This window comes from Protomyctophum parallelum (assembly GCF_964188405.1).
Source record: "Protomyctophum parallelum genome assembly, chromosome: 12".
Lineage (NCBI taxonomy): Eukaryota > Metazoa > Chordata > Actinopteri > Myctophiformes > Myctophidae > Protomyctophum > Protomyctophum parallelum.
The window spans coordinates 35,822,728-35,848,601 of record NC_139712.1 but is presented as its reverse complement, the minus strand read 5'-3'; the positions used below and the strand labels follow the sequence as shown (position 1 = coordinate 35,848,601).

Here is a 25,874-nt window from a genome sequence, read left to right as displayed (position 1 = left end):
TGCCTTTGCTGGCCGTGGAAAACTGAATGCAATGATCATCATCATTTTGGTTGAATTATAAAGATATTGCGGGTCAAACCGTTAGCCATTTGCTAACTTCCGGTTTACAACCTAGGCAAATTTTCGCCTTAAAATAAGGACCTGACTTTTAAGGCCAGAACAGATGATCTGACTGACAGACTGATATTTGTGATTTTTATTTGCTACAACATGTAATTTAATTTGCTACGTATTAATGAGGGTAAGGTCAACATAAGAGTCAAGACCAAGTTATGCAAGTTTGTGACCTTGACCTTGACCTTCGACTGAAATTGAATTGCTTCCAAATCACCAACCATATAAAAAATTGTTGTCATGGTAAATGCAGGGGTTGAAAGTTTGGGTACCATTAAAGACCTATACAAGGCAAAAATGTCAAATTTATATTTATGTAGCATGTGTCAAACTAGGTGTTATTCATGATTCTGAATCAATTCCAAGCTTTAGTTTTGCATGGAAACCCCCTAGTTTGACACGTCACATTCTACTTGCATAATTAAAATTTGGCATTTTAATGGTACCCCAAGTTTCAACCCCTAATTTACCATGATCCACAATTTTTCTATTGATATTTGGATCATAAAAAACCTTGAGCGATTACTATTGCAATTTCGTTTGGGTCACGCCCATTTTTAGCTTAGATTAACTGGCCTATAATAATTTATGACGGTGTCACGCAACAAGCAGTAGTGGCAAACAGCCACCTGACAAGCTTGTAGATCTGATATTTGACCTCCTGTTCCTCTGTTCCATCCGGGCAGTCCCAGATGTCAGGTCACCCTGACATGTCAAATGACTGCACTTTAACTTCCTCATTTACTGACAAGCCTTCCTGCCTGCCCGCCTGTCTGTCTGCCTGCCTGATGGTTTCCATGGTGATGAGCAGGCCTGGCATGGTTTCCTCCGCCATCGGTGTGTGAATGGTAAATTATGTTATGTAGATACTGTAGCATTATTGAACTCACTCGCCAACATCACTGCCATCTAGTGGCAGGGTTCCGTTCCTGCACACACCAGCAATGTAAAGTGGAGTAGGAGTAAAGTTAAAAAATAAAGTACAAAAGTATTGGCCTCAAAATGTACTTAAAGTGCTAAAAGTAAAAGTACTCATGCAGAATGTGCCATTTCACAAGTTTTCAAATGTATAAGAATATTTTGAAAATAGCAGCAAGCTCACAATGCATTGTGAGCTTGTAGATCAGGGGTCCCCAAACTACGGCCCACGGGCCGTATACGGCCCGCCATGTCATTTTTTTTTATAGCCACAATATAGAAATTTATTTTATTTTTTCATTAGCACTGGATGAGAGCAAATAATTAGATTAATACATTAAGTTTAATTTGTATTATTGCTCTTGTATTGCTATTGGAGACACTGGGGAGGCACTGGGGGGACACTGGGGGACACTGGGCAGGCACTGGGGAGGCACTGGGGAGGCACTGGGGAGACACTGGGGAGGCACTGGGGAGACACTGGGGAGGCACCCAGGGGGACACTGGGGAGGCACTGGGGAGACACTCAGGGGGACACTGGGGAGGCACTGGGAAGGCACTGGGGAGACACTGGGGAGGCACTGGGGAGACACTCAGGGGGACACTGGGAGGCACTGGGGAGACACTGGGGAGGCACTGGGGAGGCACTGGGGAGACACTCAGGGGGACATTGGGGAGGCACTGGGAAGGCACTGGGGAGGCACTGGGGAGACACTGGGGAGGCACTCTGGGGGACACTGGGGAGGCACTGGGGAGACACTGGGGAGGCACTCAGGGAGACACTGGGGAGGCACTCAGGGAGGCACTGGGGAGGCACTCAGGGAGACACTGGGGAGGCACTGGGGAGACACTGGGGAGGCACTGGGGAGACACTGGGGAGGCACTGGGGGGGCACTGGGGGGACACTGGGGAGGCACTGGGGAGGCACTGGGGGGGACACTGGGGGGGACACTGGGGAGGCACTCAGGGGGACACTGGGAGGCACTGGGGAGGCACTGGGGAGACACTGGGGAGGCACTGGGGAGACACTCAGGGGGACACTGGGGAGACACTCAGGGGGACACTGGGGAGGCACTCAGGGGGACACTGGGAGGCACTGGGGAGGCACTCAGGGAGGCACTGGGGAGGCACTCAGGGGGACACTGGGAGGCACTGGGGAGACACTGGGGAGGCACTGGGGAGGCACTGAGGAGACACTGGGGAGGCACTCTGGGGGACACTGGGGAGACACTGGGAGACATTGGGGAGGCACTGGGGAGGCACTCAGGGGGACACTGGGGAGGCACTTTGCAGACACTGGGCAGACACTGCAGGGCAGACACTGGGGTGGCACTTGGGGAGGCACTGGGGAGGTACTGGACATTTAATATCACAAACACCATGATTCACTAGGCCCCTCAAAAAAGAAAAAACAGCTTGGCATGGCACGATTTATTTCAAGCATGGCGCAGCGCCATGCCAACAACATTGTGCAGGAAACCCTGGCACTGCTGCATGTACACTAGTACATGCACTATATGCAGCCCTGTAGTGCTGCATGTACAGTACATGCACTATATGCAGCCCTGTAGTGCTGCATGTACAGTACGTGCACTGGTTATTAATATTTGGTTATGTTTACGTTTAGGCAACCCCTGCGATCGTCACACTTTTTCTGTTACAAACTGACCCCGGCCCCCATCAGAGAAGGGGAAAGTTATGTGGCCCTCACAGGAAAAAGTTTGGGGACCCCTGTTGTAGATCATGGACCACTGGTGGTCCCCGTTAGTGAGAGACTGGACCTGGGCTGATCCGTCCATGATCTGCTTGTTGTCTATTGGCTATTAACTGCCAATAGACTATTAACTAGTTTTATCTGTGAGAATCAGTAGCAGCCCATTGGTGCATGAACCGGCCGACCATGGGCTAAAACCAGGTCTAACCAATCTGAACGAGAGGCACCCTGATTGGTAAGTGGGTACCATGATTTCTGGACCAATGTCAGAGCTTCTCAGATAAAAGAATAGTTTTGGAGGCAGACTGCTGCCCCTAGTGGCCTAGTCAGAGAGACTAGCTGTCTTATAGGGAGCATTGTTAGCCGTCTGAATATAAATAAGCAATCGCCAAAACTTCCGCTGTCAGCATAAAACGATTTATATCAGCTTTAATGTATGAACAATGTATGGCAAAATTGTGTGTGTGACACCACAATAACAACTCAGACAGAGGAGGAAGAACGTTTACTCTAAGTCTTATTTGACTTCCATAAAGTGTCATACAATATAAATAACGTGTATCACCAAACAATATGCAAACACCTGAATTCTAATCCAGATTATTTTTTCACACTTTGCTTTTCATTAAAAAAGAAAAAAGAAAAAGAAGAAAGAAAAAAATCCATTTGGCATTTCAAATATCATTCAGGGAATATATTATATTTCTTAACTTTATGTTCCTGAATATTGTTTATACGAAAATAAATATTTCTGTGTGGACGGTACAGACAGCAGTAACAAATCTAATATATTGTCGGTGTCCTGTAGAAACCTTGTATCATCCTGTATATTCTTGTTGTAAATGAACCAATTCATCATACAAGAGTGTCATACAAAAGCAGTGAAAATAACAGATCTACAAGCGTCACAACGTGTTGTGAATTAGTAAATCGGATAACAGTTTTGGACACATGGTTTCCACCCAACAGTGACATTTTGTATCATATCAACACTCATTTTAGAAGTCTGTGATATACTGAAATACCTGATTCTTTCAACAAGCCTTAAGTCAGACTGGAAACAAAATTAAGATTGCTTTGCAAAATAGCTTTAACGGACAGTAGTTAGCACAAGCTAACATACCGTTAATATATCAAGCTATCTATAACGGCCAGTACTTAGCACCAGCTAATGTACAGATAGTTTAGCCAGCTAGCTATGACAGCCAGTCGTTATCACAAGCTAATATAGTTTAGCTTAGACAGCTAGATATACCGGTCAGTAGCTCGCACCAGCTAACGTATATGAGCTTGCCTAAATATAACAGCCCGTAGTTAACATAGTTAGCTTATTGAGCTAGCTATAATGGCCAGTAGTCATCACGAAAAAACATACACTTGGCTTAGCCAGATGTAGCATACCTAAATGTACTGACCTGTACTTAGGACCAGCTAATTTACAGTCAGATTAGCAAGATAGCTCTAACAGCCTGTAATTATCACAAGTACAGTTAGCTTAGCCTAGTTAGATGTAATGGCCAGTAGTTGGCACCATCTTACGTACAGTTAGCTTAGCCTGCTACCTATAACGGCCAGTAGTTAGCCGAAGCTAAATGACCAGCCGTGCATGTATACAGTGTCTAGTAGTTATTGTAAATTATTTATCGTTATTTGTTATTTAAAGTAATAGTGCCACATACAAGACACATTGTCAAAACAAAAACGTACAATTGGTCCAAAAGGTATTGCAAAAATACAATAATCAAAATATATCTAAAAATATATTTTTCAGGTATAAAATATATTTCCAAATTATAATTTATGGACAATTTTTTATTTTTTGTAAATTTCGGGATATGAATCTAAAATAAGCCATATTATATGTTTCTATTTCCGTGTGTGTGTGGTGTTGATGATGGTGGTGGTGGTGGTATTTGGGGTTGTTGGTTACTGCTATCACAATACATGTATTAATGAAAGAATATGATATCAACAAACATCAAAATAAATGAGGAAATTCAAAATGGATTATATTAGGGAGGGGAGGGGTCAGCAGCTGGAGGGCATGATAGAGAGGAAACAATGTTGTTAATTTAATTAGCTTAATTTAATTAATTAATTAATGGCTGTGTCCGAAATTTCATACTAACCTAGTATTTAACATGCCAAATTAGTATGCGAGACTTTATAGAACGTTCAAAAGCTTAGTAGCTACGTGCAATGCATTCTAAACTCAAGAAATATGCCTATTAGGGATGGCATTGGGACGGTATGAAAAATTTAATATTTGTGATTAACGATATTATCGGCAAAAATAGCTAATCTGCAAGATCACAAGCTATGAGGTTGAAAAATCGGCTATTTTGAGATTTGGTGAAGACTAGAGTGATAAAAAAAGTAGTAGGCGATAGAGGGTTTAAGTGGTATCAGACATGCAGCTCAGAAAAAGCTAATTCATTCCCAGTGTATGACTTTTTTATCACGATAACACGATAAGAACGATTATCGTCCCATCCCCATGTTACGATATGCAATAATGGACACCAAGCTGATATAAATATATGGAAATGTCCCACAATGCACTGTGGTAGTGATAACAACATACACGTGCAGCGACCAAACCCCCGTCGTAATGTCAATCACTCTTCGATTACACGTTGAAAACAACATTTCCAGCAAACATTATTTAAAGTCATACTGCGTAACATTCATTTCAGTCGTTTTAGGCGACACCTCTGTGGTCCTTAAAACGTTTGTCTATACGGAAGGTTCAGCACCACCAGAGGGTATTTTGGAACAGGATGTGACATGTTGAAATACATGCATAAAAATACATTTCCGGTACATTTCCTGTGCCTACGTCATTTTGGCCTGAGTGTCGGGGGAAGAGAGAGGCAAATAAAAACATGTGGAATGGCTATTTTTTATTTAAAATGTTTCACAGTATGACTTTAATTGCTATACGCAGTGATGAGATGGGAACACAGCATGTGTGTAGTACCTCTGCTTTGTCACAAGATGATGCACATTCCCATCTTTCTGTGCGGTCTCATTAGTAAGAAATTAACCATACTAACCATAGATAGCACACTAGTGAGCATGTCATTTCAGACGCAGCCGTCATGATTTAAGTTCATGGGAGGAGAGGCTTCCTGGAATGGATGAGTCAGTAAATTGAGCTTTGCTGTGATTGGTCCAGCTGGGTCATGGGTCCACGCCTCTGGCCACTGATTTGCTCTCGGCATGTCGGAACATCAGAATGGAATTGTAGATCTTGAGGGCCGGGCCGAGTTTGATTGACAGGATCCTGACGATATCTTGTTGGGTGAGAAGCAGGAAGGCCCGCCCATCGATTTGCTGATAGACGGACAGATATCGTAATTAGGACTTCAGCAGTTCAAACTAATAGATTGTTTGCATGATTCGACTTAAGCGATAAATTGGCCTAATTTGTTAAAATAATTAACAAATAGTTTTTAAAAAATCAGCCCTGTCTGAACCGAGTGGTGCTGTACTGTACTTGTGCTGTAGTACTGTACAAGCCCTCCTCCCTGGGGTGTGTGTGTGTGTGTGTGTGTGTGTGTGTGTGTTAGGCTGCGCAAGAGTGACACTTGGTGGTCAACAAACGCTATAACGCTATTTCCATGCCGGGATCGGACAGACACAGAGACAGACCCAGCCAGCCAGGGACACACAGAAGCAGTAACCAAGAATGTATGTTAAATCAGACATTAAGCACCCCCCCACAGCCCAAATGGAATTATCCTATATTGCATACATTTTGTTAATGTTATGCAAATCAGACTGATTCTCTCAGTCAAATCATGTTGCTTATAGTCGACTTCCAGTTAACTATAGGCACAAATTAGATTCAACTATACAAATCTAGTCGGTTACATACAGTATGCAACCCTAGTCATTGTGTATATACTGTATGAAAGCAGAAACAGAACAGAATAATGAGCTTATGGAACTGAAGTCAAGTTATAAACCTTAACCGTCACCATTAATAATAATAATAATCTTTATTGTCCCGAAGGATATTTGTCTTCACAATCTGTTCAACACCCACATCAAAAACAACACAGAGCACATAACACCAAGACAATACAAAAAACAAAAACAAAACATGAGGTCCCCACTGTGTACAGAACCATCCTATCGGCGGGGCAGTTTGTTTAATGCCGCGATGGCTGAGGGGACAAAACTCCTACTAAAACGGACCTTTTTCCATGGCAAGGTTCTGTATCTTTGTCCAGATGGCATGAGGTTAAAGAAGCGATACAGAGGATGGTGAGTGTCATTTGATATCGAGAGTGCTAGTCGTGTGATGGCCTTATTGTTCATATCAGAAAGTGTGGGTGTAGGAAGTCCGATGATTTTGGAAGCAATACGGGTGATACTGAAAAGTTTGTTCCTATTAGGCATGGACAGTATGGTGTAGAAACATGCAGAACAGTACAACAGAACAGGTTGAATAATGCTTTTGTACAATAATAGCAGAAGGACTTGACCGTGATCACAGACAAAACTGAGGTCACTTTTACAGTAGCACATGCTAGCATTGGCTCTAAACTTATATCTTACCTAAATGTTTATGCATTTATTTCATATTTACATGCTCTGATATTAATGTCAAACATACTCTAGTATGAACAGGACTTTTGTGACTTTTCAATTCTATCTAAGCAAGACTCAACCTATAATGTGTTCCACGACATTTATTCCATTGACTTTCCACACTATACGCTAAACCCGCTATTTGTTTAATGTGTTTAATTAGCCGTTGTTAGATGGTTATTATGAAAGTCCGCTTTTGTCGAGTACATTGTGACGAGGCAGACGCGTTATGATGATGTAACCGGCTTGCAAGGGCTTCTGGGAAACTGAGTCTAATGCAAAGTGAACGAGGGGTATATGGACAATCTTAGCTCGGTTTGCTCTTTGTCTGTGACCCGGATCACGGAAAATGGCTTTTTTGTCGGCTCAATAACAAATCATGGGACTTTTTTCAAGTGGATTTTCATGGATCAAAGCGCAAATACTTCAGTGTATTCTGGTAATTAAACAATCCCGGCAGTCACTGTATCTTGTCAATTATACTATAACGCGTGGAATGTGTTAAAGTTAAACGCTCACCTCTTCTCTGAACAGACTGGCCTGATCCTCACAGCCAGGAAGAGACTGGACAAACTCTGATACCTAGACACACAGAAATGCAATGACAATTAATGTCAATTATAGTACATGCACACAAGATGCTTGGGAATCTCAACAACATTAGTTTTCAGTCTCAGATGGCAGATGTACAAGCTCAAAGCGTGGATCTGCTATTTTTTCCACAAAGCGATTTGGTGTGCAGAGAAGTACAGTACTTTCCGTCTGGAAAGGCCTCAAGACCATCAGAAATTACAAGCCCAAGTCTCCACAGGCGTCTGACAACCTCCCCCTTGCTAACGAGCTCAATGAGTTCTACTGCAGATTCGAGAAAGAGAGGTTGCCCCCCACCCATCACCCCCCCCTGCCACATCCACCATCCCCGCATCCCCCCCTCTCTGTCACGGCGAGAGAGGTGAAACTGCTGCTGAGGAGCCAGAACCCCCGGAAGGCGGCCGGCCCGGATTCTGTCTCCCCCTCTGTCCTGAAGCACTGCGCTGACCAGCTCGCCCCGGTGTTCACCACCATCTTCAATGCCTCGCTGGAGCAGTGTCACGTCCCAGCGTGCTTCAAGGCCTCGACCATCATCCCCGTCCCCAAGAAGGCCAAGGTCACGGGCCTTAATGATTACAGACCCGTCGCCCTGACCTCTGTGGTCATGAAGGTCCTGGAGCGCCTTGTCCTGGCTCACCTGAAGAGCATCACAGATCCTGTGCTGGACCCGATGCAGTTTGCGTACAGGGCCAACAGATCCACGGAGGATGCCGTGAACATGGCTCTGTACTACACCCTTCAACACCTGGACACTGCAGGCAACTACGCCAGGATCCTGTTCGTGGACTTCAGCTCGGCCTTCAATACGATCCTGCCATCCATCCTGGAGCACCAGCTGTCCTTGCTGCAAGTGCCGGACTCCACTCGCAGGTGGATTACGGACTTCCTCACCAACAGGTCGCAGCGGGTGAAGCTGGGGAAGAACATTTCCAGCTCCAGGTCCACCAGCACTGGCTCCCCGCAGGGCTGTGTCCTGTCCCCACTCTTGTTCTCCCTGTACACCAACAGCTGTATTTCCCTCCATCCGTCAGTTAAGCTACTGAAGTTTGCTGACGATACCACCCTGGTGGGCCTCATCTCTAAGGGGGATGAGTCGGCCTACAGGAGGGAGATCGAGCGGCTGCAGAGTTGGTGCGGCAACAACAACCTGGAGCTTAATGCTCTTAAGACAGTGGAGATGGTGGTGGACTTCCGCAGGAACGCAGCCCCGCCCCCTCCCATCATGCTGGGAGACACCCCGGTGACATCAGTGGAGTCATGCCGGTTCCTGGGCATGACAATTTCTCGGGACCTCAAGTGGGAGCTGAACATCATGGCCCTCCTGAAGAAGGCCCAGCAAAGGCTGTACTTCCTCCGACAGCTGAAAAAATTCAGGCTGCCGAGGTTTATGATGGCTCAGTTCTACACAGCCATTGTGGAGTCCATCCTCACTCTCTCCATCCTCACCTGGTTCCCCGCTGCAGCTGCTAAAGACCTCACCAAGCTGCAGCGGGTGATTCGCTCTGCGGAGAGGGTGATTGGCCGTCCTCTGCCCTCCCTCAAGTCCCTGCACGACTCCAGGGCGCTGAAGAGAGCAAGGAAAATTATGGCCGACCCCTCCCACCCTGGCCACGGCCTCCTCACCATGCTCCCCTCTGGGAGAAGACTGCGGCTGCCGAAGGCTACGAAAGCCCGCCACAGACAAAGTTTTTTCCCCTCAGCTGCCAGGCTGCTCAATGACTCTGGCTTCCCTTCCACCCCTGCCTCCTAGTGACACCGGCACTTTAATCACCGGCAACATAAATGCACTATGTTCTACTGTATAAACCTGCACTTTATATTTATTTCCCTGCACGGTGTTGTCTTATGTTGTCTCTATATGTGAAAAAAGAATTGAATGCACTCATGTTATGTCAAAACAAATTCCTATGTGTGTATACACAAATGGCTAATAAAGGTATCTGAATCTGAATCTGAAGTTGCAACTCAAATCCATTTCACTAAGACTAGACATTACAGATGACACAAACGGTTTACATTTGTACCCAAGGCCCAAGCTAAATGCATCTGAAACATTAGCTGTTGTTACTGTCACTGAATGTGATGAGAGACATTAAATGGTGATTGGTTAAGGTAGGTAGGTACAGTAGGTAGTTCACCAGCTCTATGGACCAGTGCTGTACAGTAGGAGGTAGTTCACCAGCTCTATGGACCAGTGCTGTACAGTAGGAGGTAGTTTACCTGTTCTATGGACCAGTGCTGTACAGTAGAGGGTTCCAGGTGGCTCAGTGAAGGCATCAGCTTGCTGTGTTGCTCCCAGCACAGAGGCAGTTCTCTGGACTGGAACACAGACTGATGGATGCTGGAATCACCTATTGACATACCGGTATTCACAAATGTATTGATTTTAAACATTAAACATTAATTGAACGTCCACAATCCATGTCAGGACTCAATTATTAAAATAATCCTCTTATATCTCCATATTTTAACGTTATAATTGTTTTAAAAAACAATGTAAAATGAGTACCACACTTGCATGCCTTCGCACCACTTTTGCACACGCCGTTTCTGCTCCATATCATCAATGCATTAACTAATTTACGGCCGATATCGCCTTTTGACGCCTATTTTAATAAAAGATTGTATAAATTGTGAATCTGTACACACTCATAACACTCGGTTGCGGTGCGATGAATCATAATATCTCAGATTCTTCTTTTTGGCTCGAAACAAGCTTGATTTGCACCTCATTTCTCTAAACGATGATCCTCGGTTACAAAATGTATGGTGAATTAAATAACCATCACGGCACCAGCTACATAACGATAGTTCACTTCCTTTGGTCTCGGTTTCCGAGTGAAACGGCTTTCAAACGAGTCTCGCCATACTAAATGACTGGCTGGCGCTGCTGGAGTACACTTTTCAGACACCAGATAGAGGTGTCGGATAGGGTACAGTCTTATACTGTTGGCCACTAAGCAGCTCCACTGGAGCAGTTGGGGGGTTCAGTGCCTTGCTCAAGGACACTTCAGCGGTGTTGGGTGAGTGATAGTCTCGCGTTACCAGACTGTTGGCTATCGCAATTTCCAAATGCTTCATCATACAGCAATGGAAGAGCTGTCATGAGTAAAATATAAGTGGAACCTCCTCCCCACTTCCGTTTCGTCTTTACAGTCGCGCACATTTATCCTAATATGAATAGAAATAATTTAAGCATATATAGCTTGTTGCTTAACAGAAAAGGAAATACAAAAATAAAATGTAAAGATATTTTAAAATGGCCTGGGCCATGGCTCAGTGGTCCAGGCACCTTGGCTGGTAACCCAGTCTGGCAGTGTGCCACGGGTTCGACTCCCGATCCCGACGGCCTTTACTTCCCCCCATCTCTCTCTCTCATTTCCTGTCAGCCTACTGTCTGTCCCTCCATAAACATTATATATAAAATAAAGGCAAAAGCCAAAAAGAAAACCATAAAAGAAATATATATATATTTTAAAATATATTTCCGGGAACGGAAATGGCAGCTTCCTTACTCGGATTTCGGGAGGTGTAGTTCCAGACTCTATATAGCATTCGGAGATTGTGGAATAGTTGTCTGGTTACGCGAGTCTAGGTGAGTGATGACCAATCACCGCTGCCCTGGGTTACAGTACAGTGAGACTGCTTACCTGTGCTTTAACACTAATAATCACACAAAAACACACACTGACCTGGAACAGATGCTTTAACACTAATAATCACACAAAAACACACACTGACCTGGAACAGAGGCTTTAACACTAATAATCACACAAAAACACACACTGACCTGGAACAGAGGCTTTAACACTAATAATCACACAAAAACACACACTGACCTGGAACAGAGGCTTTAACACTAATAATCACACAAAAACACACACTGACCTGGAACAGATGCTTTAACACTAATAATCACACAAAAACACACACTGACCTGGAACAGAGGCTTTAACACTAATAATCACACAAAAACACACACTGACCTGGAACAGAGGCTTTAACACTAATAATCACACAAAAACACACACTGACCTGGAACAGAGGCTTTAACACTAATAATCACACAAAAACACACACTGACCTGGAACAGAGGCTTTAACACTAATAATCACACAAAAACACACACTGACCTGGAACAGAGGCTTTCACCGGTAGCTCCTTCTCCTCCTCTTTGACTCGACAGAATTTGGTTGGTTGAGAGCTGCAATCAACATTTTGTAATTTTGTTTGTTATTAAATTATCTTATCACGTAAGTACATTGATTCTATTCATTGATGCATTGTTGAAGTGGACAGTATCTATCATATAATTGTATAAATGGAAATGTGACGCTATTAAGGCCATTAACCACTTAAACCAATATATGGTTGACCGGAGTCCCGCAGGGCACTATACTAGTATCTTGTCAGTTTTCTGTTACTGTGGGGAAGGCTTTTGCTGAAAAAAGCTGATCAACAAGCTCACGACGAGTCACAGAATGACATCACACTCACTTCGTCCGCCATTCGCAATTACGGTCTACGGTTCAACGGCACACGATGCTGTGATATACACAGACTTTGAAAGGGGGTTGTCGTTTTGTAAACCCTATAGAATACAAGAGGTTGCATTTTATTTTTACGATTCTTAAAGATCTTTCAAGCAGGCATTTATTTCACCGACCTCCATGCTATAACGTAAACTTATTTATTTCCTATAATGTTCTTTTATTAAACTCTCTCAAATGAAAGTTAACAATTCAGTCACAAATAAATATTTCCATCTCTGCAAGGTCCAACTCTGTCCAACTCTGGTCCAACTCTGTCTCAAAACCAAAACAACAAGCCTTCGGCAGTACCGTAATTTCTCAATTATTTATGGAAAATAGCAAGCCCTCAGACCTAGGAGGGAAAAGTGAATATCAAAACCAACACGAAAGAAGGGGGGGTATGCGCTGGTTGAGCAACTCCATAGAAATGAATGGCCGGACGGCGGACATTTCCGGTTACCACTCTAGATATATTATATCGACCCAAGCCTAGTACTGCCCCAGTGGTGTGTGTGTGTGTGTGTGTGTGTGTGTGTGTGTGTCTACCTGTCTGTGTGTCTGGGTCTCTTCCCCAAGGTGAGCACGAGCCTCTCTCGTACAGATGGAGTCACCTGTCTGTCTTCTTCCTCCTCTTTGACCGACCTACACACACACACACACACACACACACAAAACAAAATGAAAACAATTCAAAAGTTTATGAAATGTGCTGCCAAAATAAACAGTGCTCCCTGCTCGTCCAGCACCATCTCTGCCTCCTGATCCAGGCCTCACGTGTCCTAACTAACTGTGGCAAGATGTGTGAGTGTGTGTAGTACCTGTGTGTGTCGCGGGGTATGGGGGTGAGCGGCACCAGGGTGATGATTTTGTCTACGCCCAGCCGGTCAGGAAGCCCCACCTCCTTACGCATGTTCATGTCTGAATATGGACAACCGAAGGCACTGAGAGAGAGAGAGAGACGCACACACACACGCAGCTTCAAATTAAACTCGTCAAACGATGTCAAACAACACTGTGTGTGTGTGTGTGTGTGTGTGTGTGTGTGTGTTCACTGCCTGTCTGTTATATTTTTATGTTTTGTGTGGGGTCTGCAGAATAAATTTTGCATCTTTGCTAGTTCCAGTGTATATTTACATTGCATTTGTTTGTAATGTTCGTGTGTGCGTGTGTATGTGTGTGTGTGTGTACGTGCGTGTGTGTGTGAGACACTGACCTGTGGTGTCCTGTGTATTTTGCACCTCTAACATGGCCGACACCTCGACATCCTGGAGTAGGACAAGCCCCCTGGGAGGAGGGGATGGGGGAGGGGCCTAAAACACAAAATTAGCATTAGCGGTAGGTAGTAGTAACTATTTTCACTTCATTTGTTTTCTATTTGAGTTCCTATTTGATTTTTCTATGATTTCTTCACAAAATTACTGAAAAAAATAGTAATTGGTATTTGTTTTTAATTCATTTAGCTTTTTCAGGAATGTTTTTTTGAAAATGTTTTGAAATGCCAATAATTAAAAACAAAATGTAGGAAACAAAAAATGAAGGTACCCACAAAAATAAGTCCGCGACCAATAGATGGGAAGCATGTGCTCTAGTTCACATATATCGGGAAACGTTTCGACGGACCGACATCAAAGCCGAGCATGCGTCGAACGAAGACCCGAGGGAGTGCTGTGCCCGGCGGCGAGCCGGTCAGACAGGCGGTTGTCTATAACGCGTGGTTCTCAAACCATTTCATGTCAAGAACCCCCAAAATGATATGGATTTGGCCGCGGACCCCCGTCTGAAAATATGTTGTGCACCCCATACAAGATTGGTGTAAAAAGATATTAAATTATTTTCTAAAATGTTCACGATTATTACTTATATTTTATTGTATTCTTATTACAGAATATTTCCTTTTCTGCTAGGACTGTGTTGCATGTTTCCTATGTTTGTTTGTGTACTTTGACTATGTAAAATCACCCCCCCCCTATCTCTCTCTCTCTGCAGCACTATCCCTCTCTCTGTTTCTGGCGCCCCCTACTGGTACTAATAGTCATTTACTGGTGCTCATTAATGTCACATACATAGGTGTACCACACGGACATTGCTGGTTGTCGGAGTGGTTGCACCACTCAAAAGATAGCTCTTAGCCACCTCTGGTGCAATATACTAATACAATATATGTTGTTCATTTTCCCCTTGCCAATTAACAGTGAGTACCTGGAGGTTGCTCTAGGGGGTGTCCTGTGTGGTGACACCAGCCAACAGGATGAAGGTCACTGAGTTCACTGTCACACCACAAATCAAACCTATCCGACCAGCCGTCATAATGAATCTACACACACACACACACACACACACACACACACACACACACACACACCCTCACACACACACACACACACACACACACACACAGTGTGAGATTCGGTAAAACTGTAGTCGGATAACGGTGTCAACGGTGACGGTTTTTCACTGGCTGAAAATTACATAATTAATTAACCCATTTAGATCAGAGGCCGATAAAAAAAAAGGGCTTCTAAATCCTAACAGTTAGTGGTGCAACAGCGCTCCCTGTTGGTACCCTAAACATACAAAGGGACAGACCACTTGTACCACTGTTGTTTGTTTCTATGTCAGTGGGGGAGTGGTGCTCAACCTTTTTCAATAGCTAAAGTTTAACATAATGCTTAAAACTGATTCTGGTCAATCACTGAATTCGGTCTGCTATTTCCTTTTTTTATAAGAGGTCAGGGCCGCTATACGCTACGTGACCCTCACACTTATGTCGCACCGCCGAGCCGACCAATATGTCTGAGTCGCAGTGCCTTTGTCAGAGTACCCGTTGTGCCAGTCAGTCTATGGCCATATATAGAGATCTTTTGTATATCTGTGTCCCTTTTATGCCCCATATGTGGATATCTCTGTATCTGTCAGTCTTGTACCTCTTATGCCCATTTATGGAGATCCCTGATGTCATCAGTATGTGCTCATGCATTGAAATGTCCATATATGGGCATATTGGTTGGATTACCAGTTCTAGACAACTGGATATCTGAGCTACCAATCTCGGGTAATCGCTGGATCCGTTGAGACTCGGAATGGGTCCAACTTTGTGGACTCATGCAGACCTCTAACATAAACACACACGTGCACACACACAGTACCTTAACTCTGTATTCGTCCGTCTCTGTTACCGTGGCGACACGGATCAACATGGGGTTCCTCCGGTCGACCGCCTCCAATTTCTGGTTGACACAGAAACCATGAGGAGCTCTCTGATTGGACCACACACACACACACAAACACACACACACACACAATTATATATGAGAGAGAGAGAGAGAGAGAGAGAGAGAGAGAGAGAGAGAGAGAGAGAGAGAGCTTGTGTTTGGGTGCGTGCGTACCACAGTGAAAGCAGATATGGGAACAGCCGTCCAGTTATTCTCCTCCAGGTACTCTGACCACAGGAAGCTCTCTGGACTGGGATGACCTGCACACACAAGCGTGCACGCACACACACCCGCGCACACGCACACACAGTAGAGCAGTATTTTAAAGTGGATTGTTTGACAGTCAGCCAATGAGTTCTTTCTTGTTCGTGTGTGTACTTTGTGCATGAGATAATGTGACGTGTTGTGAGCAAGGTTTTCGTTCGGCCATTGACCGATACATGTTTTAATTGACCGTGGTAAGTCTGGTTGTGAGCTCGTAGATTGCCTGTTTTTGGAAAATGCTCTGCCCAAAATAGAGATGCTTTGACTCTAGTGGTTAACTCTACCTATACTGATCTCTGTGCGTGCGTGCGTGCGTGCGTGCGTGCGTGCGTGCGTGCGTGCGTGCGTGCGTGCGTGCGTGCGTGCGTGTACCCTGAGGTGCAGTCAGTGGTCTCTTGTTTTCCTCACACCAGCCGACAGGGTGAATGTACGGACTGCTGCTGTCACACCTGTCAACCAATAATCAATATTCAGTCATCAATAAACAATACATTGAGTTATGAATAATCAATACATTCCTCAGTATCAATACACTTAATCTTTAATACATTTCGATCCCAATTGATGAGGCACTGAGGCACTCTAGCGCTTTCATTTAATTCCTGCAGAAGTCAAACGCTTTCTTAGAATGACATACTGTATGCTTTTTGTGCCAGTGATTTGATTGCATGTTTTTTCACGACGACGTCGGAATTGATCCCGTGATAGAAGCGCTTCTCAACCCCCATCCCCACTTGCCAGTAGTCGTAGGTGTCGTCCCAGTTGTCAAAGTGAACCAGGAAGCGTTGTGCGATGACATCACTGATGGACGCCACGCACACCAGAAACGGGTTCTTCCTGTCCACCGCCTCCAGACGCATTCCCACCTCAAACTGACAGGTGGCGCTAGTAGAGGGCTAACACAATTTACACAGTATAACATACATACTGTTAACTAATAATAATAATAATAACGCTCACAGCTTGTGAGTTTGTCATAAATCAGGCATTATCGTGTAAGTCAGACTCCATGTACATTTTGGAGAGTGAATCATCAGAATATAAATACATTGTGATTATAATAATAATATTATGTCATATTTCATTGGTTTCATTGATTTTTTGCAGTTTTACATGTGTTTATGAGGTGACAGTACTTCATTAGACCCCTTGGTTTGGTTGTTATGTGCAATGATATCTTCCCTTTGTATTTAGGGTTTCTTCCTGGAGGCTGAAACCTTGACAGTCAAACATGCCAATGAAAAAAACAGTGATATAGTGACATCACAGTATCATGCCCTCCCCTAACCCCTCCCCCTATATCATACAACAACAGCTGTGGGTGCGACTTCAGTTCAGGTGGATCACCACCCACCAGGCAAACCAGGCATACTTAATGAACTGGTGGGCATGTGCACATACAAAGGACATTTTAATAAATACTGTACACTTTTTGGAAAAAAATCTTCCTCCTTATAATACCTTATGATCATGTTTTAGGGTGGAAACTAATCACAGCACTCCATCTTTAAGCAGGCATGCAAACAGGTCAGGGGTGAGAAGGGTGAAAATATTGGGGGGCATAGGCTCTTGTGAATAGCCTATGTGAACATTTCCTGCTCAGATCTGCATGATTCACAGAAATGACATATTTTGCAGACAGACAGACTAACCGTTTGAGAGCTGAACAGTGAATCAGGGGCAGCCTGAGCGTTTGTGGACTGGAGGTACTTATCCCAGTCAAAACCTGTCTCACTGTGACCTGTTGAGGAAATTGGTCATTACCATCTTACATTTTTTGCCAATTATTTGGGGGCCCACTTGCAATATCCTCATGGTAATCACTGCTATAACATTCATTTTAGTATGTCTGTCTATGGTTTGTTAAAACTGCAAATTGTGAGTACACCAAATGATGTCATCTTATAATGGCCATTAGTGAGGACCAGTTATTTGAAGATAAGGTTTAAAATGGGTGAATTGGTCCTTTAAGTTTAAAATACATGAATAAGACAATACATAAATACATTTCCACTCCAGTGTCTACTGTCTACATCATTTTGGCGTAACTGTTGTTGCAGACAATCACACATAGAAATTGTTGTGTTTGTTTGTTTGTTTGTTTGTCATGATGACACCAGGCCCAGGAAATGACTCCCAATGCATTTTCCCCATTGACATTTCAAAAAGTATTTATTTAAAGACCTTTTAAGCGTCGTACGAAGCCAACTCGAGTCGTGACAAATCATGACAACAAACACAATATTTTGGACCAAACAAATAATTACAAAGAAGAAAAACAACAAAAAAAGTGATGTAACCTGCCGTTTCTTTCTTCTTTTTAATTATTTGTTCGGCCCAAAACATTGTGTTTATTGTCCGCGGCGTAAACGTCTTTAAATAAATACTTTTTGAAAAGTCTATGAGGAAAATTAACGGGGAATTATTTTCCGGGTCTCTCAAGGGGGCGGGACTGTGACGCTCTATTTGACGGTTTTCTTAGTTGTTGGGTGGGTGGGGCCTGTGATGTGATTTTGTGATTGGTTGTTACTGTTGAGTGGGTGGTGCCAGTGTGGTTTCTGATTGGCTGTTACCTTTGGGTGGGTGGAGCCTGTGTTTGTGCCGTTTACACCAGCCTGCAGGCCTGATGTCTGGCGAGTCTGCGTTTACCCAGAAGTCATAGCACTCCGAGTAACCATCAATATGGAGACGCAGGTGGTAGCCAATCACCTGAGAGGACACACAAACAAACAACAAATCACCTGCAGTCATAGGCGTTACGTCGGATTGATAAACGAAGTTGGGTGACATCACCCAAAGTTTACTGTCAATTCCATTGGCTTACATTTGTACACCGACTGGAGTTTAAATAAGCAATTTAATCTGTTGTTAATTGACAATTATACGTTTCGCTGAAGAAGACCAAGAATGACTAAATGTAAATTAAATTAGCATTGTCACTGTCTATTTAAGGTAAATGTAAGTTGACTAGTTAGAAGAACTCCAAGAACATTGCATTTGTTTATAGAGCTGGAGTCATAAGCTACATCAGGACTACAGAGTTAAAAAGAGATTCTCTGCTAAATTCACTTGCCCCCCTCAAAACCCGGACTGTGTCATTCCCCAACTCTTCCCCCTGGTTCTCCCCCCACCTACGTCAGCTGAAAGCAGAAGGTAGCCAGCTGGAGCGGCTTTCCAGCAAAACTGGTCTCACTGTCCACAAACAGATGTACCACTCCCACATCCTTCTCTACAAAGATGCCCTCTCCTCAGCCAAATCTCAATATTTCACGGACAAAATCACTGCTGGTGCTGGTAACACCAGGGCCCTGTTTTCAGTGGTAAATAACTCACTCCGCCCCCCGGATTCCCTCCCCCCACACTTCTACTCCACTGACCACTGTAACTCCCTGATGTCATTTTTTTATACAAAAATAGCCACTATTCATCAGCAACTGACCCCTCCAGTTGTCCACCTCCTTTTTTTCTGATAACTGCTCAAATCATTCACTTCCCATGATCCCATCCCTCCCCCATCTCCTCCGGTGTCCCCCAGGGCTCTGTACTTAGCTCTATCCTATTCCTCCCCCTTGGACAGATTTTCCGCAAATACAACATCCTTTTCCACTGTTACGCGGACGACACCCAGCTCTACGTCTCCTCCAAACCTTCTTCCACCTTCCCACCCTCCTCCCTCTGTACCCGTTTGCAGGAAATCAAGTCCTGGTTCACCTCCAATTTCCTCAAACTCAACAGTGATAAAACCGAGGTAGTTCTCATTGGTTCCAAATCCACACTCACCAAGCAACCCAGTTTCACTCTCACCATTGACAACTCCTCGGTTTCCCCCTCCCCTCAGGTTAAGAGTCTGGGTGTCGTCCTCGACAGTACCCTTTCATTCCACACCCACATCAACACCACCATCCGATCCGCCTACTTCCACCTCAGAAACATCAACCGCCTCCGCCCCTCCCTAACTCCCCACAGTGCCGCTATCCTGGTTCACACTCTTGTCACTTCCCGCCTGGACTACTGTAATTCCCTTCTCTTTGGTCTCCCCCACAAACTCCTCCAAAAACTCCAACTAGTCCAGAATGCTGCTGCCCGTATCGTCACCAGAACCCCTGTCATCAGTCACATCACCCCTGTTTTACACCAACTCCACTGGCTCCCCTTCAAATACCATATCGACTTCAAAATCCTTCTCCACACATTCAAGGCCATCCATAACCTCGCCCCCCCATACCTGTCTGACCTTGTCCACGTCAACATCCCCACCCGGTCTCTCAGGTCTGCCTCCTCCCTCACCCTGAAAGTCCTCCCAGCCCGTCTCTCCACCATGGGCTCAAGAGCCTTCAGCCGCTCTGCCCCTCACCTCTGGAACTTCCTCCCCCCTGACATCAGAAACATGGACTCTATCACCATATTTCAAACTCACCTGTTTCAAAACCCACCTGTTTAGGCAGGCCTATGACTCTGTGTGACCTCTGTGTCTTCTGCTGCAAGCTGTGCCCTAGTTTTATTTTTTCCTGCTTTTAACTGTGTTCTTGTACTGCTTTTAATCTGTACGGCGACCTTGAGTGCCCTGAAAGGCGCCTTATAAATAAAATGTATTATTATTATTATTATTATTTAGCTACTGTAAAGATGGAGTTTTATTTGCTCTTCTAGGAAGAAGTTATTGCTAGTCTAAACAACGACACCCGTTGTTGCAGAAAGAATAACGTTGCCGTGTTGCAATAATGTGTGTAAACTTTCCCATTTTTATACTACAGATCTAGAAGCTTCTAAATCTGCTATTTTTCTGCTATTTTCAATGCCGTCCTAAAATGTTTAAGTCCTCACATGAGTGCACACATGAGGTACATGCGTCTGCATGTGTGTTTGTGCGTGCGTGTGTGTTACCTCGGCGACAGACAGGACACAGAACATGGCGGGGTGCAGAGCATCAATGCCCTCCAGTCTCATCCCCACCTGGAAACCATTACTGGTACTGGTACTGGTACTGGAAAACGCCTGGTACTGATAGAGAGACATACACAGTGACACACAGAGAGAGAGAGAGAGAGAGATAGAGAGGATTCCACATTATTAATACAAGTGAATAACCCGCCCAGTGGATGGGCTGCAGGCTGCATCTGTTCCATTGGCTAGTGCCTATCACTGCCGGGTGACACACTTCATTTTTATGCAGCTTACATCTGACGCGGAGGAGAGCGTCAGATGTAAGCTGGCCGTTGCGCAAGTCGTCGGCGGAAGTGGAGCATTTTCTCCATCCACCAGCTGTCTAAAAACCCGGTTTTTCGGCTGCCGACAGCCGAGACTGTTGGCAGTGCAAAACGGGTTTCCACTCTGGTGTGGCAGTACCCTATGCATGAACAAGTGACAACGGTTTCAACCAATAGGCTCGCCTCACGAGCCTGCACACAAGGTAACACTATGACGCAAAGCAACGCGGAGAGGCCCCGCAAAGTCATCGTCCCCAGTGTGTGTGTGTGTGTGTGTGTGTGTGTGTGTGTGTGTGTGTGTGTGTGTTACCTGTGTAAACAGATTCAAAGGGGCAGCTTCAGCATTCTGCTCTTGAAGGTATCTGGACCAACTCCAGCGCTTTCCTGCACGCACGCACACACACACACACACACACACACACACACACACACACACACACACACACACACACACACACACACACACACACACACATGCGCACACGTGCGCACGCACGCACGCACACACACACACACACACACACACACACACACACATAAGGGAGGTTTGAGAACCACTGACTTACAGCAAAAAGTAAATATCTGTTTGTGTGCGTGCGTGCGTGTGTCATCGTACCTTGTGTACTGCTGGTTACTTTGTTTTTCATGGTTGCAGGGTTTTCCAGTTCAGCCCTGAAAACAAGCAGCCATGGCAAAGAGTAGGAGGGTTAATGCTGCGTTCACACTAAAGTCGATTAAAGGCTCATTCATATAGTCTGTTTTTTCGGTGGTGAGGTGACCACCACTCCGGTGGTGAGCTGAACACCGGAGCTGAAATAACGTTGAGCGGTGGTGAGTAAAAACAGAGAGAAGGGCTGGGGCGGTGGTTTGCTCTTCACCGCGGCTTGTGACGTCATGTTGTAGTTCGGTGGTCACCTAACCACCGAAAATCCAGACTATGTATGAGCCAATGGGGATTTGACCGGACTTTACACTTCATAAATAGGCCTACTTGAGATGCTTTCAGTCGCTAGCTTAAAGTCTCCTTTTCAATTATTATGCTTTTTTTGGGGGTAAATTATGGTCCCATTGATTTTAAGCTTGATGATGTATAAGTAGAGTATGCTTCTAGGGTTTCTACTGGCTGTACTGAGTGAAGACCCCGCCCTCGCTGCCCTTCCATCCAATAGCATTCATTTCTGGTTGCTTTTCGGGGCCCGGAAATTCCAAGACGATGGATTTGAATTTGCAGGGAAAAAACGGGTCTGTAGAAACCAATGGATGCATTTGTCTATTGTTTTTTACAGTCCATCTATGGTTCACACTGGCAGCTACAAACGATATGCAAAATGACAGTGTATCTCTCGTCGAGCAACCGTTCGAGTGTTGATCACCACATCCGCGCGTTGACGGCAAGCATGCGTCCGAGGAGTGAGGAAAATATAAAAGGGGGAAAGAAAATAAACAAAGAAAAAAAGAACAGGGTGAGGGAACTGGCTGATGGAAATAATCCCCCCCATTTCAAGCAGGAAGTGTGTGGACTTTGTAGCTGAAGTTTAAGCCAGCTCTACTTGTTGTAGCTTTGTTACGTATCTTCATGCCGCTGGCTTCCATCAGAAATGAATGGTAGCCTGTAGCTTTGTATCTGCAGGTCCGAACGCATCATAAAAGCTTAGTTGCTTGTGTGTGTGTGTGTGTGTGTGTGTGTGTGTGTGTGTGTGTGTGTGTGTGTGTGTGTGTGTGTGTGTGTGTGTGTGTGTGTGTGTGTGTGTGTGTGTGTTTGTGCGTGCATGTGTGCGTGCGTGCGTGCGTCTTACTGCGTGTTGACCCTCTCCTGCAGCCAATCAGGGCGTCAGCGTCATAGCAGACGGTCCAACTCAACTCATCCAATCAGATACTTGTTTCTGAAAGAGAGATGTTTGTTTAATATAATAATATTAAAACTAATCCTAATGATGTCATTTAACTGTCATACTTACATATCGATATTAAAATAAATCAGAATATTATAACATGTCATCAAAAAAATACAAGCAAAAATAGCTGATGAACTGCCATGCAGGCATGCATCAAACTATAAATGCACCGAGTCTCTGTGTGCGTGTGTGATGCACGTAACTCAGGAACCGTTCCCCCACCGCCGTCCACACCACCACACATGCCCGTGTCGAGTCGGTCGGACTCACGGTTGTCCAGAACCGCCACAAAAAGACCTCTGCCCAGGCTCTGGACAGGGTCCCTATCCATGTCCATATATGGAGCCGGCCTGTTCCGACATCACAATCACAGTCACACCACTCCATATTTGGGCATGCCTCCCGGGCTCTGGACAGGACCCCTGCCCAGGGTCCATGTATGGAGCTGGCAGTAAAACTAAAATCCCATACCGTCCCGACTCCCGGCCCTAGCATCCAGTCCAGCCTACTCCAACTTTCATCGTTCCAAGTAGGCCAGTGCCTAACGGGCACCGCTGTAGAGGCTCCAACAGGCACCGCTCTAGTTATATTAATATTAAAACGAATCAGAACATAAAATCATATATAACGGTCATGCTTAATATAATAAAATAAAAGTATTATCGGTTAATACAGTAATGGTAGCCTAGATGTAATTGTATTTGAACACCGACCAGTGTGTCCAGGTCTACAATAAAACCACTCCCGTGTGAAGTGAGGGGAGCTCTTATCATCTCATTCTCTCCCGCCCAATTACTTATCACGCCGGCCAAACACAATTTGCATCCTCACATTTGTCTTGTCAATGTTTGTGTTTACACTTTGTCTGCAATTATTTGTGTGGCAAATTGTCAAGTAAAGTGTTATAATCGTGACAGGCTATAGTCAAAACTCAGAACGCACAACAGACCACATTCACTTCCTTGTTTACATTTCATAAAATTGTCTCTCCAATGACTACTTTGCTTAAACACTTCATTCCATCGTTGTTCTTGACTTAATTATCTTGTGTTCTTGTCTTTCAGTAAATTAGGGGAGTGGGAGCTGAAAATGGGGGTTAAATAAGATGAGTATGAAGTTGAATGAGCTTATGTGGGATCTAGGGTGGATGGGGGCGTGTCTGATATGCCTGTAAATACATAATGAATACTGTCTACTACTGTACTGTTCAAACTGTCTGAAAATAGCAATACTACTGCAGTAGTACAATGAAATACTACATTACTGATTCCTCCCATCTCGTGAACTCTCTCTCTCTCACACACACACACACACACACGAAAAGTCATCAGACAATTATATTAGGAGCAGTTAAATACACACACACGAAAAGTCATCAGACAATTATATTAGGAGCAGTTAAATTGTGGGCTCGTCGTATTACACGCGCGCGCGCGCGCGGGCACACACACGCACAAACACACACACACACACACACACACACACACACACACACACACACGCCTCACCAGCAACAGCGGCGTTAAAAGCCGTCAAACAGTCGTCAAGGGGTGTGTAGAAGTACCTCGTGTGAATCGTTTGATCAGCTGTATTGATTAATGAATGAACTGATCGGTTTGTTTCCTACTGTGTCACGAGCGTAGCTCTGCTGTCAATACAACAACCAACCCGGAACTGAGTGTAATGCGCATGCACGGAATCACTGTGAGCAGGGAGAGGGAGAGAGAGAGAGAGAGAGAGAGAGAGGGAGGGAGGGGGGGAGGGAGGGAAATAAAGAAGAAAGAAAGAAAGAAAGAAAGAAAGAAAGAAAGAAAGAAAGAAAGAAAGAAAGAAAGACGATCTACAAGCTTATATGTGTTGTGAGCTTGTAGATCTGTTATTTTCACTATTTCATAAACGTTTTTTTTATCATTTTAATTCATGGGAATTTATGTTTTAACTTTTGATAAAATAATTATAAAAACATGTCCCCTATAGGGTAGGTATGTACCCTCACAAAAAACATGCAGTAATCCTGGTCTCTAAACTGCCTCCCCCTGGCCAGCCGGGGCACCTGATGGAGGGGAAAGGAACTGGTTGGAATAACGTGTTCCTTCCACGCGCTAAAAAAACGTATGAAAATGGATATTATTTATATTTATGCATCAGCCGTAAAAAATGTAACATGACTCACAGAGTCAGGCTATGAAAAATGGGCCTGTGACCTTTTACAGACTATGCCTGTGACCCAAAAATCCCTCCCAAATTGTTTGTGGGAACTATAGGCTACTGCACGTGAGTAGACATAAATAAATGTCTAAATCATAAATAGGCCTACATAATAACTATAACAAGTAAGACGCGCAAACGCGGGAAGCGAACGCAGCTCGTGTGTGTGTGGTTGTGTGTGTGTGTGTGTGTGTGTGTGTGTGTGCTACAGCTGCGCCCTGTGTGTGTGTGTGTGTGTGTGTGTGTGTGTGTGTGTGTGTGTGTGTGTGTGTGTGTGTGTGTGTGTGTGTGTGTGTGTGTGTGTGTGCTACAGCTGCGCCCTCTGGTGGCGGGCGGGTGGTGTAACAGCGGGACAGACACACAGACATTCAGCCCTTGCTGTCATAGTAAGTGGCTCACTGCGTTCGCAACAATACCCTGATACTAGGACTATACGAGTATTATACTGCCACCAGTTAATTTCGTCAAATGTTCGTTGACTAACTTTTTCACAGACGAAAACTAAATAAAAACTGTAGGCTATAGCCTAATGACTAGGGGCTCTATTTTCGTCTATGCTAAACCCCTTTATCCCCAGGGGGTTTCAACTGATTATGAACCAGGGACCACCACCCTGACTG

The 25,874-nt window shown here is 44.6% G+C and overlaps 1 protein-coding gene across 2 annotated transcripts; it reads right to left on the bottom strand.

The window, feature by feature from the left end:
- Positions 1–3,236: 3,236 nt before the first annotated feature.
- l3mbtl4 (L3MBTL histone methyl-lysine binding protein 4) lies at positions 3,237–24,743 on the bottom strand. Of its 2 annotated transcripts, none has more exons than XM_083778691.1 (19): positions 24,674–24,743; positions 22,948–23,034; positions 21,768–21,823; positions 21,462–21,535; positions 20,829–20,945; positions 18,518–18,653; positions 17,597–17,685; positions 16,683–16,840; positions 16,317–16,393; positions 15,855–15,940; positions 15,615–15,725; positions 14,668–14,782; positions 13,682–13,778; positions 13,287–13,409; positions 13,015–13,110; positions 12,070–12,140; positions 10,157–10,287; positions 7,865–7,927; positions 3,237–6,082 (listed from the first exon to the last, which is right to left on the bottom strand). In XM_083778691.1, exons 3-19 carry the CDS (start codon positions 21,796–21,798, stop codon positions 5,930–5,932), a joined length of 1,728 nt encoding a protein of 575 aa, XP_083634817.1. In that variant the 5' UTR covers positions 21,799–21,823; positions 22,948–23,034; positions 24,674–24,743; the 3' UTR covers positions 3,237–5,929. The 2 variants fall into 2 exon arrangements, with proteins under 2 accessions (XP_083634817.1, XP_083634818.1); XM_083778692.1 differs by having other exon boundaries at positions 24,555–24,694.
- Between the last annotated feature and the right edge of the window lie 1,131 nt (positions 24,744–25,874).